Source organism: Pholcus phalangioides, unplaced genomic scaffold (assembly GCF_987345545.1).
Source record: "Pholcus phalangioides strain wild (caught in Gottingen) unplaced genomic scaffold, Ppha-v1.0 ptg000011l_1, whole genome shotgun sequence".
Taxonomy (NCBI): domain Eukaryota; kingdom Metazoa; phylum Arthropoda; class Arachnida; order Araneae; family Pholcidae; genus Pholcus; species Pholcus phalangioides.
The window spans coordinates 15,538,047-15,555,587 of NW_028301604.1; the positions used below are offsets into that span (position 1 = coordinate 15,538,047).

The following is a 17,541-nucleotide window of genomic DNA, read 5'->3' on the forward strand; positions in this document are numbered from 1 at the left end:
GTGTCTAATTTTAACAAAATACAAATTGTAAAAAGCCATCTATCTATGATTATCTCTTAAAGAGCATTAATAAGATATGATATATACAAATTAATAAAAGGAAACATGTTTACTATTAGATACATAAAGTTGAAGAAAGCACTTTTAATATGATGAGTACTTTTATATGAATATAACTTCCACAATCATAATACTTCATTTACTTTATATATTTTCAAATTATTTAGTTGAATAAAAATCTAAATCATTGAAATATGATTCATGATAATTATTATTAGTTTATTTTTATTTCTCTATGAATGCTTTTTTTAAATTTGTATGTTTTAACAGTAAATGAAGACTCAGTCTCTTATGATTACACCTGATCTTGACTTGTAAAGGTGTGTCAGACCAGACACGACCCAGGCTCCGTCCCTGCTGGGATGTAAGCCCTTTACCCGTGTAGGTTGGGTCGTGCTGGGGAGATTTGTAAAGCTAGGAATTATGTTTGTGAAAACTATATTATTTAAAACAATTTTTTCTCGTATAAGTGGAGTGAAATTAGCAGTAAAACAAATTCAATGTTTTGAAAATTTCCAGTATTTTGAGAGTATCAGTGATTACTAATTTTAGAGAGTTATGATGTCTTAGTTCCTTACTGGATATTAGAGCTTTTTTTCCTATTCTTTAGAATTTGATAAAGCTGAACTATTACTTTACGAAGAGGTTGCTCCAATGCCACCTTTTGATCGAAAAACACTAATACTTATTGGTGCTCAAGGGATCGGACGTCGCACTATGAAAAACCGTTTAATAAGAGAGGACCCTTCAAGGTTCGGAACACCAATCCCCCGTAAGTAAAATTAACTTGCACTATAATATTAGTAAATAAATTTTATATCTTTCTCATGTTAGAAGTAAAACCATTCACCCTTAGTGGTGAATGGGCTATGCAATAGAGCTCCCCTAACCAACTGTGTGGGATGTGTGTCGCTGGACACAAAAAGTCAGGATTGCAGTGTTGCTCACTGTGCCTCTAGATGCAGATGCGGCCATCATCACTGTTGAGACTAAACCTTCATGGCTGCAGAACACCTGATTCCAATCTGCAGCAATAGACATTGATAACTTTTAATATGGGAGAAAAAATTGAGAAATTTTTCTCTTGTGCCCGTGGAGAGGTATAATTCCAACTATTTCCACAATTTAAAAGTTAAACAAGTGATCGCGCGCACACAAAAATATAGTTCATTATGATTTAATTGTGCATATTTTTTTATAGACACGTCAAGACCTGTAAGAGAAGGAGAACAAGATGGAAAAGGCTACTACTTTGTCACTCAAGAAGTGATGGAGGCAGACATAGCCGAAAATAAGTACCTTGAGTATGGTGAGCACAATGGTCATCTTTATGGAACTAAGCTGGATTCTGTACGAGCAATCATACGAGCAGGAAAAATGTGTATTTTGGATTGCAATCCGCAGGTATCTTATCTAACTGGATTATTATATACATCTAGATGTTTTTGTTCTGTTTAATGCAGCAGATTAGTCTCTTAATTATTTGATATCCTTCAGTTACGAATTATTTCTTGGTGCTTTGTGGAGGTTTAAAGAAAATCACACATATTGCATTCAAAAATATGTAATTTTATTTATGTATATATATTTAATAATCACAAGTAAATGAAATACTGTGATAATACATCTGCCACATTTATATTTTTTTCCTTTTTGAACAGGCTCTAAAAGTCTTGAAAACATCAGAATTTATGCCATACGTTGTTTTCATTGCTGCTCCACAGCTTGAACAATTGAGGCATCTACACGACTATGGAAAACAGCATAATTACAGCAGTAAAAATCTTACCGTAAGTTGACGCAATGAAATGATTGAAACTAAATTTATATAAGTTATCCAAAAAGTTAATAAAGAATAAAAGTCTTTATATAGGACCCATGTATATAAGGGTACCCGTATTATGAACAAACTTAACTGTATTTGTATGTGTGTAAGTTTGACGTTTGTTTAGGATAATGATACATATTCCCTGTCTTCAATAAACATATTTTCTTGTGATAAAATATTGTTTTGTATGTTTTTGCATTACTTATGTCTTCCATTCCATAGTTTGATAGAGCTATGGGACGCCATGGATCGAGAAGAGCTAAAACATTGGAAAGTCTAGCATCTCTATATGAGGTACGAAAGTATTCATACTGGCTAAAAATATGTTCATATTTTTAGTCTTATTACATTGATATGTTAATTTCTCCATATTAATGGATTTCTTTGTGAACTTGATAATGGCATTCTCTCTTACAGCCATCATGTAAACCAGTGCCACCATGCAACAACTTTTTAATTGGGTTTTGGGGGCATACGGGAGTTGTATAAAAAGTTAATTTTTTTTATTTTAATAACTATACAACCCCTTCGAAACATGAATGACACATGAGTACTACACATTATTTGGATACTTTTTCTAACTGAAAATATTCCTCTAGGATCAACAGTTCACCAGTAAAATGCCAATCAAAAAATCAATAATTTTTTCCTTTAATGATTGGTTCATTGAATCTGTTACTTGGATTCCGGAAATTTAAATTTTGATATTTGCACTGTGCATAAGGAAATATAGAGTGTTTATAATTAAAGTTTCCGAAAATTTCAGTATACTGACACTGCTCAGACCTATATAGCATCGGTTCTGGTAGACGTATTCTGTTGAAACTTAGGATTGTAGGCTATATGAACCCATAGGAAAAAGCAAAATGTAATAAAAAAAACACCACTTTTTTACCTTGTGGTCAGAAATTGAATTATTTTTTATTGCATAAATCTCTCCCATGGTCTGATCAAGATATCCTGAAAATTTTACTGTATTTGGGTGAATCATTTTTGAGAAAAACAGAGTAGGGGAACTTTAATTATACATAAACAATCTGTGTATTTAGAGTAACTTAGTTTACTCAATAAGATACTATTGTGAATAAAAAACATTATTAGCTTTCACATGTAGTATAGAAATATATTTGGTCTTTGTGTTATGCTCATTTTTGAGACTGCTCTATACAAGAGTAATTTTTCATGTATTAGGGTTTGATAAAACTACTGTTTTTCCCTCATTAGGAAGAAGATCTTCGGTCTACAATTGAAGAGAGTTCGAGACTGCAAAGGGCTTATGAAAAATATTTTGATCTCGTTTTGCTTAATAACAGCTTTGACAAAACATATGAACAGTTAAAAGAAGCAATTGATGCTCTTAGCACTGATGCACAGTGGGTTCCAATATCATGGGTGTACTGAGTATCATTCTACTAATGTAAAGGAGACATTTAATAGTGCAAAAATTTCACCATGTCATTTTTAAATGCCATCTCTGTGTCAGCAATGGTTTTATTATTTTTTTAATGAATTTTTTGTGCATATTGGTGTATGGTTTATCTTCTGTTTTCACTTTTTCCATTGGTTCATGTCTTTAATAGAGTGTGAAATCATATTTTTATTGTGTACGTACTATGCTCAGGGAGAAATATGACTTATTTCATTTATGTAGATCTGATGTCTGCTCACTAATACATTTTTAATTTATAAAAGACATTCATATTGGTAACATACCATAGCTGAGTATACAATATCAACTGGCCTGCATTAAACCAAGAATGTATAGCCCATAACATTTTTTTTGTAATTGAAGTAATCCATAAAGTTTGAAGATAATAAAGAATAAAATAATTTTTTACTACTAACAACATATTCAAAGTTCAAATAAAAGTTAGCCAAATTTTAACTGTAATTCAACAGATCTGGTTTGAGATTCTGGGCTTTCAGAAATAGGCATTATAAAAACCGATCATGATTGGCTTAAACATACCTTTACCTCAGCTCCTTACTATCATATGTCCATTTGAATGATTTTACAGTATGAAGAGAAAACAGTAATTTATCTTATTATTTTGTTGATTTCTTGAAAAGTATCATGTTATATAGTACTAAATTTTAATTAAAAATTATTTTATCTAAAATACAATACTATGACCCTGAACTGCAGAACAAAAACTACAGGAATATCTCAATTGACAAAAATGGGCATACAATAGTATGGTTCTGAGGTACAGTTTTACTGCTTAAAATTACTCTGTGTTGAAATAAAATAACATCACATGAAGATATAAACAAAAAAAATTGTTTTCGTGGCAGCAAGGTCCTTGCTGTTTTTCCTTAAGAGAGAAAGTTTTTGAAAATTTGTACATTGATTTTTTTATATTACAATAACTATTTTACATTATTTATAATACAATTATATTTTTTAATTATTATTTCATATCTATTCATTTCTGCCTGATTTCATTATCTCACATAACTTTCTCAAGTTTTTCAGACAATCACACATACAGTGGTTTTTGTATTTTAGTCTATATATGTTATATTCCACAAAACTAAAGTGCCCTTAGTGTTAATTTTTGGAAGCTGCATCTTCGTAAGGCAAAAACATTTTTGCGAAATATTTTATGCAATATTTTCAAACACGTTTGTGTTCCAAAATATGACCCAAAGTTATAATTCACACGTGTATGTGTTGACAAAAATCCTTATTTGCATGGAAGTTTTGTTTTCTTTTTGTGACTACAATCACCTTCTCTTATATGAGAAGTTTGAAAGCCATAAAAAATATGCCATTTATATGAAGAGTAATCTTTTGTACTAAAATTGTTCAGAATATTTTTATATACCAGTGACTTGTTTATATTTATTGAAGTCTTGTAAAAAAAACCTGTTCAACTCTGAGTAGACTATAGAATAAACTGATAAATAATTTTAATGAAATACATAAGTTGAGCTGATCAGAAGTTTCTGAAAGATAAATTGGGTACTGCTGATATAATCTTGATTGATTTTTAACACAGATCCTACTTCTAGAGAATCTTCTGTATTCTAACATCATCCATTAAATGTATGTAGATTTTCACATTTTGATGAATATTTGGTAAAATATTTTTCTATTTGCCATTGATTTCATGATGTCCTTTCAATTTGAAAAAGCCAGTCAAATTTTAGATGGTGTTTTGGAAAACCAAGTAGATTTTGTTTCTTTTTTGTAACATGCATTTAAAGCCAGTGTAAAGAGTGTTGTAGTTTGTGGTAGAATATAATTTGGTTTTTTTCCCCCCCAAATTATGCTTTACATTTTAAATGAAAATTCTCACCTAATTGTTACAAAAATCAATTGTTTACACAAAAAATATGTATTGTGTTAGAATTATTAAATTTTCATAATATGTTTGATTGAATAAATATAGTTTTCATTTTTTTTCGAGTATAAAATAGGAGAGCTTGTTATTTAAAAAATCAAAAATAAAAATTGTTGATTATATTTTAATGTTGATAAAAGCCTCATGCCTTCATTTTTTTCCTAGCTAATTTTCACATCAGTATAAAAAAAATGTCTCTCTTTCTTGGTATTTGTGAATATGTTGTTGTTTTTGTGTAGTAAATATACTTGACTGAATCTCTTATTTTTGTTGCAATGACCAGTTTCAAAGAATTGAAGTAAATTCTGTTCATTGTTTTAATGTTTGTGTTACAATGGGATACTTTATCTGTTTGTTTTTCCTTTTATATATATATATACACACACAAAGTTGTTCTTATATTTCAAAATATATATATTTTTATTTTAGCACAGTATTTTTGCATTGCACTAAATTTCTGTTATTTTTGTCTTTGATTTCAAAGATTCACTGTTTGGTTCTTCTTTTCCTAACTGTCTTCCATGAGAGCAGGTTTCCACTTCTTGTCTGTGAACTTGTTAATCAAGACTTTTCCCCCAAACATAATCATTTGTAATTTTATTTCCTGCTTTTTTTTATGCTGAATAAAAATATTTTCTGTTAAACCATTCCTTCTATTTAATTTTTATTCATTTTTCATACATTAGTTATATTGTGTATATAGGAAATACTACGCACTTGAAAACACATTACAGAACAATGTTGACAGGGATAGGTGTTTTTTTTTCTTTCTCAAAACAGAAGACTATAAATGCAGGCGGAACATGGTTCACCCCTACATTACAACCCAACAGCAATATAACAGGATATGTATCTAAATGGTTTTTATTAATTCAATAAATCAAAAGTGGGGGGGGGGGGACTACGATGAATCTGATATTGAAGTATTGAAGTTCACCAAAAAAGTGTAACTGAGAGGATTGATTCATTTTGCAGTGTACCGTTCACTTTGTGTTGACAGAAACAATTGTCAACATTTTTTTTTTGTAAAGACATAGCAATAAACAATAAACTAATTACACATCTCACAGTAATTTCACAATAAGATTGCAACAGTTTTAATATTAACGAAACAGACCGCTGGCGTCCTCACTCTTGCCAGTGCCGTCTTAAGAACATCATGGGGTCCCCGGCTACCAGCTCACATGCTTACTCTAAAGCCATGTTACCAAATCACATTATCAAAAGGCCCCCTTTACACTTGAGAACCCTTGGTGAGCCCATACATTAAAATGGCCATGACTTCAGGCACACCCTGTATTCTACAGTCATGCCAAAGACAAAGAAGCCTGTTTTGCATAGACACTGGTGCAATCGCTCAAAGGTTATTCAATCTATCACTCTTTCTGTCAGAAAACAATTCTGGTACATGCTTTTAGCTTCTAGAGCTTTCCCGTCTGCAGCATCATACGTGAAATATGTGTTTGCCTTTCTCCTGATTCATGGAACCAGGTATCCCTTCCACCATTCAAGATAGAAGTGAGATAAGTGGCAAAATCAGTGCTTTTTGCTTGCAACCACCTTTGGTTTTATACGTTCAATGACTGTGCCGTCTAACGGTTCACCTTTTGCCTTAGGCCGGTATTACACTATAAAAGTTATTTTATAAAACTTGAAAAATGCAATCTCAAATGTAACCAATAGGCTTATTGTTTTTTCCCAGAGTTCTGTAAAGGCGCGGCGTATACATTAGCATGCAGATCTTGTTATGTATGACCCCCTGCAGCTATTCTAATCTGTTCTTGGGTAAACTTCCTTGCAAAAACCGATTCTGATGATGTTATTCCATACTATACATAGGATTTTAACATGGGGTTCATCTCATTGCTTAAGATCAGAATTATGTCACTAAAAAAGTGAAGCAAGATGTGGTGGTGGTTTTTACACTGAGCCATAAGGAAAAATAATTTCTCAGTGATTGTGTTTATGAAACCACCTCCTACTACTATACCGTACAAGTTCTTGAAATATGGATTCCCATTATCACACATTCAAATTGAAAAATTGTCAGCAGTTTCAATAACCTAACTGTTAAAAATGGTGATTTTTTTTTTCATTTTACGTATATTTTTCAAAATTTTTTTTCAACTTGCTCAGTAGTGTAAACAAAATGAGAATCTGGGCATTAGTTTTTAATAATGCATTTTTTAAAGTTGAAATTCTTAGTTTCTTAGGAAATAAGATTTATCACGTTTTATGTGACGTAAATGTGATAAATCCTGTTATTAAGTATAATCGCCAACCAGTTTGATAAGTGATGAATTTCCCTAAATTTATCACTTTTACTGAGGGATTATGCAAAATACCCAAGCATCGTTGGTAAAAATTTGATAAATAGTACTAAATTCATATTTGCAGGTTATTATGCATAACCATTTCGTATCGGTAAATATGATAAATTTGTCCCCGTTGTCATGATGAGATTTATTATTTGGATGATCGCATTCGTGAACCAGATATAACGAATTCTGATTTAACGAATTTTCCGAACATTCCTGAAATAGCTCCTTACAATTCTCCTATTTGACGAATTTCGAAATCGGACCTCGTTATAACAAACTCCTATTCAAAAAATTTTATGATCGTACCTTCGGTATAAAGAACTCCCACTTAGAAAATTCTTAGATTCAACGAATTTTTACGAGTTCTTGGGAATTATTAAGTTCTGGTAATCTTTTTTATATCGATAGACTATCTTACAAGTATATATTATGTATGTTTATATTAAAAAAACGATTTTTTTTTAACTTGAGCTATATTAAAAAAAATAAACATTTTGGGCCAATGTTACCCTTGTATGAGAGTATAACTTTAGCCCACTTCACTTTTTCCTATCTTAAAGCATTAAATGAAAAGCTAGGATATTTCTTGAATCTGAGCTCGTAATAAAACTTACATTTCAACTTCTATTGATAACAAAAATATTTACGTTTTTTTTTTGTAATTTTCTCTTAACAATCTTTTATGTTTTTATTTATTCTGGTCTGGTTCTATGAGACTAATGTTAAGGAAATTTTTTAATTTATGGAAACCACGTGAATATTATACACAGGATAGTACGCGAAAAGTCCCTAGGCCATATTTTACTAGCAAACCGTTAATCCTGGAAAGGCTTATCTCCAATCAGGAAAAAAGTACCCAATTAAGACATCAGATACGTCATTCATATTGCAAGGGGCTGTATAGTTATTAAAATACAAAAACTAGCTTTTTATATATACGGACACTCTGTCTTCAAAAGCCCTAAACATTTTTTGCCCAGTCTCTTCCAAGGCCAACAAAACAAAACCACGTTTCTAAGTGCAATATTCACCGAGATATTTGAATTCGAAAATTGGGAAAGAACAGCATGAATTTGGGGGAAGAAGCGGTGTGTGTGTGTGTGTGTCCGTTAGTTTTTGCTGTTCTTTCCCAATTTTTCAATAATTTTTGAATTTAAATATCTCATTGAATATTACATTTGGAAACATGGAATTTTTTTTTTAGCCTCAGAAGAGACAAGGCAACAACTTTTTAATTGGGTTTTCGAGGACTGGGCACCCATATAAGAAGTTAATTTTTGTATTTTAATAGTTATACAATCCCTTGCAATATGAATGATGTATCTGAGGTCTACACGCTATTTGGATACTTTTTCTAATCGGAAGTATGTCTCTAGAATCAACGGTTCGCCAGTAAAATGTAGCCTAGGAACTTTCTTTACTGTATATAATTACGAATTCGTTGAAAATTATCGATATGCCTCCATCAAGAAGTTTACTAGGCTAATAAAAACTTCTTCTGGCTGCTCTTTTAGATAAAGAGCAGTAAAACCTCTCTTTTTCGGTCACCGTAGGGATAAAAAAATTCGTCCGTAAAAGAGAGGTGATCGTTAATCGGGTTAAAAATGCATACTTTTATTATACAAAGGGAAATTATTATTTGGCCGTGAAAGAGGAGTGTCCGTTAAGAGAGGTTTTACTGTATTTATGAAAATGAACTCTTGAATTACAGCGTAAAAGAGGAACTGAATATATGATTATAAAAAAAAATTATTATTATTATAAACTTGTACATTTTGGTTGAAGAACAGCTTGTGTACATAATACTGACTTCGACAGCATAGTTATGAAGTATAAATAATACGGTGAATTTTCGGTGCGTTTGACAGCGAGACGCTCAGCATGTTTAGGGTGGTCATATGTCATTGACGAAAAAACGGTAAATTTCTGACTTTTGCCAAGAAAGTTGCTTATTGTGGGAAATGAAGGACTACTGCAATTCGCTGTAAATTAAAATATAAATAACGAAAACATGACAAATTTGTGAGATGAATACATATTTATATCACGTGCTTGTCATGTTCAATGTCATAATTATGATGACTATAAAATTCGTAAATTATTTTCCTTATCTTAATGCACGAAATCTTAAAAGAAAAAAATAAATTGAAATAATCAAATTATCTCTAAAAGCAAAGATTACAAATTCAAAGTAAGTATTCGTTAAAAAAATGGGACATTCCCATGAAAACGTTTGATCGGCCCAAAAATACAGAAAGTCCCGTTAAATACGAGTCATATGGTCACCCTAAGCATGCGACGTGTATCAACTCGTTTATTTGGAACATTTGAATCAACGAAGTAGCTCTTTCACATGCTCATCAATTTTTCAAAAGCAAGAGCTTTCAATTTAAAGCGTGAAGCTTATTTTTAATCGTTAGTTTGTATATCACTCGAGGTTGATTCATTAGATCGGGCAAAAGTCAGGCATCTTCAACCTGTTCCTCGTGAGCATCATGGTGTTCCCGGAAGCACCAGGGGCGTTCAATGTTGGTGTATAATTTCGTGTTCGCAAGCTGTTGATCAACACCCCGATTAAACATCCTGTTCAAATGCATTCAAAGATTTCCATTAAGCTGATTTGAGTTTGAGCATGCGTATGTCAAAGTTTCCATACGAGTGCTCTTTTTCTTATGATGGATATGAAAAGTGCTCGCGACTCGAAAAAAGATTGAAGACAACTGTTTTAAGTCAATATTATGAGTTATTATGATTGTGCATCTTTCGAATGCAAATGCAGTTCGAAAAGTATACTTGATCATTTATGCTTCTTCGTTCACCGTGCTTTTTTCCGATGCACCATCTTCATCTGGTTGGCCGGGTAAATCAGTATTCCATGCATTCCGAGAATGGGGATTCACTGTACTCCAAATTTTCATTGTATCCGAATCTTTCGTACAACACGGTGGGACGCCGTCGGGTACATCGGCCATGCCGGCGTGAATAGCCATGCATTTAATAATGCTTCTGTCCCGCGTCAGAAGGACTTGCCGACTACATGAAAAGGCACATCCCAAGGATCCAATGAGGACGATGCAAAAAGATGCTCCGATTATAAGTACGGACACCTCCCAAACACGGTCTTCAAGTTTTTCTGTTGTGCTGAGCCCGAAGATTATCATGGCTACTCCAACGACACCAAGAAGGATGCCGCACAGCAAGCAAATCGTTGATGCTGCGTAACAGGCTCTCTGTGCTCTTTCTTCAATCATGTGTAACTATTCTATGGTGAGAAAACAAAAAAATTGTCAGATAAGCAACTTGAAAATTATCTTTCTAATCACACAAAAAAAATTTTTGACATCGCATAGAATTGAAAACATGTTTGTGGAATCTTGCTAAAGATATTTTGCATTTCTAATTGAATGGGATTAATTTCAAATGAAATAAAAAATTTTAAGTTTTGTTGATTTTTCAGCTATTTAGCAATTTCAATGTGTGTGTGTGAAAAAAAGGTGTTAATATTTAAATTTTATATAATATTAAATTTTATATAATATTAAATATCATCTCAGATAAAATACTTTTCATAATATTTTATAAAAAATATTATTATAGTCTTACGTGTTTTCTTTCCACAAACCAGTACTTGAAAACAGGAGTTGAATGTTTTACAAATACAATGCACGCCGCTTAATGTGCTGACACCGGGACTAGAGGTTTCTGATAACAATAACCGGCTGATAACTATATCAGAAAAATTCCGGTGGTTTGTACGATAAACGTGTGTTCCGTTTGGTCGATCGGGACCCATGGAAACAAGACAACTCCGGTTTTCTTTCCAACATAACAGGCAAAGTCTGGCTTCTTGTAGAATTTTTAAAAACTAAATTTGCTTATACAAAAATCATGATTTTTTCTTCCAACTTAAATTATTCAAAAAATTCGAAAAAGTTCAAGTTAAACAAGAAGTTTTAACATTAAACTAGGTAGAAAACTCTAACGGAGTACATAACAGTTGGAATTATCCAAAAATTCAAATTATCCACGTTCGAACTAAGCCAAGGTCTACTGTATTAACGAAATGAATTTTTGAATTTGTTGTACGAAATGTTTTGCTTTTATTCTCATAACTGAGTTCAATGTCCGTTAAAAAAGTTAAGTGTTTAAGATAGAGAGGGGGAGAAAAAAAACATATTGCGCATTCACACCCCACTTGATTTCATTCCCCTAAAGACCACACAAGTGAGCAAGAAGTGCGTGATCCGTGCTTTGAGGTACCATTCTATGGTAGTTGCCATTTCGGAAAAGTGTATTATACTGTAACAACAATTCGATACTGGGCTTGTTGCGGTGTTGCGTGATCACAAAGTTACAGGAAGGGCTTGTTTACCCCATACCTCATGTCATTGACCTCGAGTTCGGCCAAAGAAGTGGGAACGGATTGGTCAGCGATCCTGATGTAAGAGAGGGGTATCATATGTGTGCTGTGTGTTCCCTGTTTTTTTCTATCATTTTCTGCACATTCTCGCTCGAATAGCACGTGCATGTGGATACTACGTATACACACTCATCTTCGATTTTTTATCGTGACTTCACACGATATATTCGCAGCTTCACATTGGCCGCAAAAAAGGTCAAAACTGTGACACGTTAATTTCTCTCTCTCACGGTGTTCCAATTGCTCAGAGCGAGTTCGGTTATGAAAAATTGTTATTGTAAGAAAACTAGACTCTTTTGTTTTGAATTATGGAAAGAAGCGAAGAAATTTTATCGACGCACTTCTTTTTTCACCTTCGAAGGTTTATTAGAAAAAAAGGGAAATTCTCTTGAATTTACGGAAACACAGGACCATAAAAAACTGGGATACAAGAGTATCAACTGTTTTTTAACCTTTTGCGGTCCTATGTCGGAGAGGAATCGCCATCAAGAAAAACCGGTACTTTGTTGTTATAACAACCTCTTACAATCCAGGAAGGCAGGCCCATCATTCATTGTAAAATGGAACTAAGTATGGGGCATTTAAAAATCGATCAAAGTGACCCGTGGCACATTTACAGGGTACTTGAGTGACGCGTGCGACAGTTTCAGAGCACTTGAGCGGCCCCCGACATATTTCCACATTACTTCTGTGATCCGCGGCACATCTACAGGTCAGTTAAATGACCCGTGGTACAGTTCCACATCACTCAAATGGCTGCGGCACATTTACAAACCACTCAAGTGACCCGCGACATATTTACAGATCACTTAGGTGACGGGGCACAGTTCCAAAGCATTTAAGTGACTCGCAGTGCCGTTCCACACCACTCAAGTGGCACACGGCACGTTTCCACATGACTTACGTGGCCAAGACACATTCCCAAAGAACTGAAGCTGCCCGTGGCACATTTACAGATTACTTAAGCGGCTCGCGACATGTTTTTAAATCAATGAATAAAGTGGCTCGCACCTTCCTGAAGGTTGAGCATCCTTGTCATAAGCTATACAAGAAATTCAATAGCTAGCATCCAGAGGGCCTTCTTCATTGCTGGGAAGGCGGTATAAAGTCTTCACTGTATCAACGAAATACCAAAAAAATCTCTGGACCGCGCAAAGGGTTAACATTAGAAATTAACAATTATTTATGAATATGAATGAAATTTATTAATTCTCCAGAAGGGATTTTTCGGAATTCGACCCCTAAATAGGTCATGAGGGGGGGACTCAAAGTTTATATGGGGCAATCATCGCTGAGCCGAAATCGCTCAAGCTATAAATATGAAATTTTGTCAGTATTGTATTTTACAATATAGACTCACTAAGACGAAATTTCTGGAAATTCAATCCCCCAAGGGTGTCATAAGGGTTCACATGCTATATAGGGGAAATCGTCACCCAGCAGTTTTCAGATTACTAAATCCATGCGAGCGAAGCCGCGGGTAACAGCTAGTTAGTACATAGTCTATTTCATTGGAAATATTACTGATCAAATTAAGCTAAAAAGTTTTCTGAATTGATTAAATAATTTTTCTTCAAGAAATTCCATAACGAAAATATATACTGTATTTTGTGATGATGAATGACATCCCACCAGGACCGTCTTAAAAGCATCGTGGGCCCCCCCCCCCCCCGGGCTAAGTGATGTTCTAGGGTCCTCTACCAATTTAAATATTTGCTATAGAAAATTATAGTACCAGATCTCTCTCGTTATCATGAGGCCCCCAATGTACTCGAGGGTCCCTGAGCCGTGACCGGTTGAGCCCATGCCGTTAAGACGCCCTGCATCTCACAATCCCTTCAAATTGAATAACGTTAGGATTAAAACCAATGTTAAAAAATTTAGTGTTGGTAAGTTCCTGGTGGTTGCTGCAATTTGTCGATTTAGGCCGGTATTACACTATAAAATTTTGATAAAAGATCTTTTATAAAACTTGAAAGTGCAACCAATCAGCGTATCGGTTACGTTCGAACGAATGTAACAGGCTTATTGGTTGTTTTTTTGCAAGTTTTGTAAAAGGTATTTTATCAAACTTTTACAGTGTAATCCCGGCCGAAAACTTGTTTTTTATTGCATAAAAGGCATTAATTATTAGCACTGAAGATGCATACTCGAATACTGGATATCAGCGTTTCTCAACCTATGGTCCTCGGCGATGGGATGGGTGGTCCTCAGGGAATATAGATAATTTAATTCTAACTGAATGAAAAATCATTCAGTAGTTGTGATAGAGATAAGCCTATTATAAATATTCTTATAGTAGATACAAGTAAAAAAAATCCGACCTTCCCATAATTAGGGTAACCATATTTCACCGAGAAAAAAACGGAAAATTGCAAAAATTCAATTTTCGGCAAATTCGCAAAGTAATGCTAAAACCGCGCTGAAAAAGGTTAAGAGGTCGCGGCTGAAAAAGATTAAGAACTCCTGCCCTAGATCTTCCATTTGGTTGCTCACTGATTTGATCTCTCACCCTGTATGGTCCCTCACATTCTTGCAAACACTGTAGGTTGCTCGTTTTGTCACTCACTGACCAAGTCACTCGGCAAACGCATATAGTTTTACCACCTGTGGGCTATTATAGAAATTTTGCCATCTTTCTTCCATGTCAGTCAAATTTTCTTGACCACTCCTTCCTTAAATTTGCCTTCCCTCTCTGAACTTGCAGCCCTGGCCCGCTAAGCCCCACTGTAAATACACCTCTGCATGGAAATAGCGTTGGCTGCATACAGAAAAACGATAATTATTTCGCGAATTAATTTGCCCAGTAACTACAATAACTAAATTTTCACGAGCATTATTTGCAATTACATACGAAGTTAACTATTTTATAGATAACAATCGATAGATATCAGATTAGCATTCACCAACGTTCAAGGTCGACTATATTGCAAGTTTATGTATCACTTCGTAGTAAAGGTTTCCGATAAAAGTAATACATTTTTTTTATGATGATGTTATTTTTCACATTTTGTGTCGATGAACTCCTTAAAGCCAGCTGGAGAACTCTGGGTGTCAATTTTTTTTTTCCTATCGTGATGCGCGCTAATCAACCACAGTAACCACTTACTATATTTAATGTACTACCGTGTTTACGAATGCATCAATAAATCGCTGGTGGAGAGAAGTACACCTCTCCGCGATTGAAATTGTTGCTCGTTGTAACGCGTTAAGCGAAAAGACGATATCGATTCGAAAGAAAAGAAGAGACCAATCGATAGGCGTTAAAAAAGGTTTGTCATCGACGAATATGTGGCACCATGGGTAATACACAAACAAAGCCATTCACTATATGAGCTCAGTCCTCACAAATAGATGGCGGAAACGAAATAAAGAAAAATATTCGCCTAAATAGTTCAAAGAGCGTCACTACGGTGACAGTAAACCAGAAACAAAAATGTACACATCTTATGTGCTTTCGATACATTCAGAACTAACTTTTAATGGTCATTACACTGAACGAAAGCTAAACTAATAGCAAATATTACACATACTGCATTGAAACATTATTCTCGGCAGACATTTCACAACTGCTTTTCGAGAAATTATCGAAATATACCCAATTAATTAAATTAATCAATTCACAGTTCTGGGTTTCTATCTCTGTTTAGGCAAGTGTGAAATTAAATTATTATTCATCTAGTGATTTTTTCTCTTTTATTAAACCTGTATCAATCACATGGCAGTTATGTCGACCAATAAGAAGGACAACAAGATTCAGTTGAATACATTTATGTAACGCAATGTTTCCTAAAGTGAGCAATATCGCTCGTTGGTGGGCGATGGAATGGTCCGGGGGGCGATAGAAGCTACGGATTTAACATAGGATCCTACGGGTTCACTTGAGTAGGGGGCGATGAGAGAAAAAAATTTCTGATGAAGAGGGCGATGGAACAAAAAGTTTGGGAAACTATGGCCTAACAGTTTGTGATCAGTTTGAACTCTATGTTCTAGTTTATTTGATCTACTTCAATATTAAAGAAAATTTCCATGATACGAAGTTTTCATGTTTAAGAGTCCCAACTTTTTTTTCCGAAACGGTATAATGTCAGTTTTTACGACTCTGAAAGATCGTTGTCATGAAGTTTTACTGCTAAAGTTCTCCAACCTTGTAGTTTTCGGACAAACACGTGGTCACAAGAATTATGTGAATGAGAACTGACCGATGTGTGCCTCGTTACCTTTGCTAAAAATCCTGTTAATAATAATAGTATAAAAAATCACCTTATCTACTTAAAACTGATTCATTTGTTATTTCTTATATAGTTCAACAGACAGGCAGACATGACCGCTCATCGCCCAGAGAGACCATCTTGGGATGGTTTACGCTCTTTCCCAAAAGGATATATAGTTCGACAGTTGCAAAACTCATGTTTTGATATAGATTAAAGTTCTATCTTTTTTTTTTTAATGTGGTATAGTATATTTATTTATATATATTCTTACTATATACAGTATATTTACATATAATATAATATATTATTATATTATATATATATATATATTTATTTATTTATTTATTTATTTATTTATATTCTTAGATAATCTTATCTGAAATCGGTTTTCTTCATTTTTTCCTTTTATTTCTCTTTCTGATCTTTCAATTTAGAGATACCAACCAAAAAATTCATGAAAAAATTGTTTGTTTCTGTATGTTTTCTGGCCTTGCCCATGTCCATAGAAGCAACATTAAAACTAAAAATAAAACAATTAAATTTTATTTTTCCTTAAAAATTGATGATTTAAAAAATATAAATTTATGACACAAGTTCTGAAATGAATGAAATTTGTGTTTAGGGAATTAAGTTTGTACTCACACCTTCAGAAAATCAAGTAATTTCATGAATGAAAACATTTTTTTAAATTAATAAAACCATTATTTAACCAATTATGCCAAACTAAAAGGTTAAAGGCAGGTAGTCAAAACCCTCCATTTACCATGAACGCAAATAAAAGAGGATTTCTTAATAATCCTCTCTTTATTTCGCAAATAAAGAGAGTTCTTAAACTTTTCTGTAACGACTCTAAGCGGTAAAAAGGCTACGGGTCAAACTGTTCCAGTAAACCCATTCGGAGAGGGTCGTCTCAACAGCATCATGAGCCCCCAGGACAAAGTCATATTCTCATTCCCTTTACCTGGCTGGAAGTAGGAAACTATATACTCTTGTATCACACCACAGTACAAGGGCGTAGCCAGGGGGGGGGGGGACTTGGGGGTCTGGTCCCCCCCCCCGAAATGTGAGAAAATGACCGAAAAAAGGGAAAAAGATGGCCAAATCCATTGTTCTGTCACTTTGGTCCCCCCCCCCGAAATGAAAGTGGTCCCCCCCCGAACGAAATTTCTGGCTACGCCCCTGCCACAGTACCAGATCTCACTAGTATGTAGAGGACCTCCACTTATATGTACCTGAGGCTACAGTACCGTGCTCGAGTAGGCCCATGCGTAGGCCAGACAAGGGTGGCTGACCCGCAGCACCGGGCGTGCTTCATGCCACAAGAAGCACGTCATGGCATCAGGAGTGGCAC

At 34.1% G+C, this 17,541-nt stretch overlaps 1 protein-coding gene across 4 annotated transcripts in view; it reads left to right on the forward strand.

The window, feature by feature from the left end:
• vari (MAGUK p55 subfamily member vari) overlaps window positions 1–5,879 on the forward strand; it is a 41,611-nt gene extending 35,732 nt beyond the window's left edge. For 2 of the 4 annotated variants that reach the window (XM_089239116.1, XM_089239117.1), the window contains 5 exons: window positions 671–832; window positions 1,262–1,464; window positions 1,722–1,850; window positions 2,111–2,182; window positions 3,113–3,429. In XM_089239116.1, the coding sequence (XP_089095242.1) occupies window positions 671–832; window positions 1,262–1,464; window positions 1,722–1,850; window positions 2,111–2,182; window positions 3,113–3,289 (743 nt within the window). In that variant the 3' untranslated portion in view covers window positions 3,290–3,429. Of the gene's footprint in view, window positions 1–670; window positions 833–1,261; window positions 1,465–1,721; window positions 1,851–2,110; window positions 2,183–3,112 lie in introns of all 4 variants that reach the window. The other 2 variants (XM_089239119.1, XM_089239118.1) reach the window with 2 other exon arrangements.
• Window positions 5,880–17,541: the final 11,662 nt, after the last annotated feature.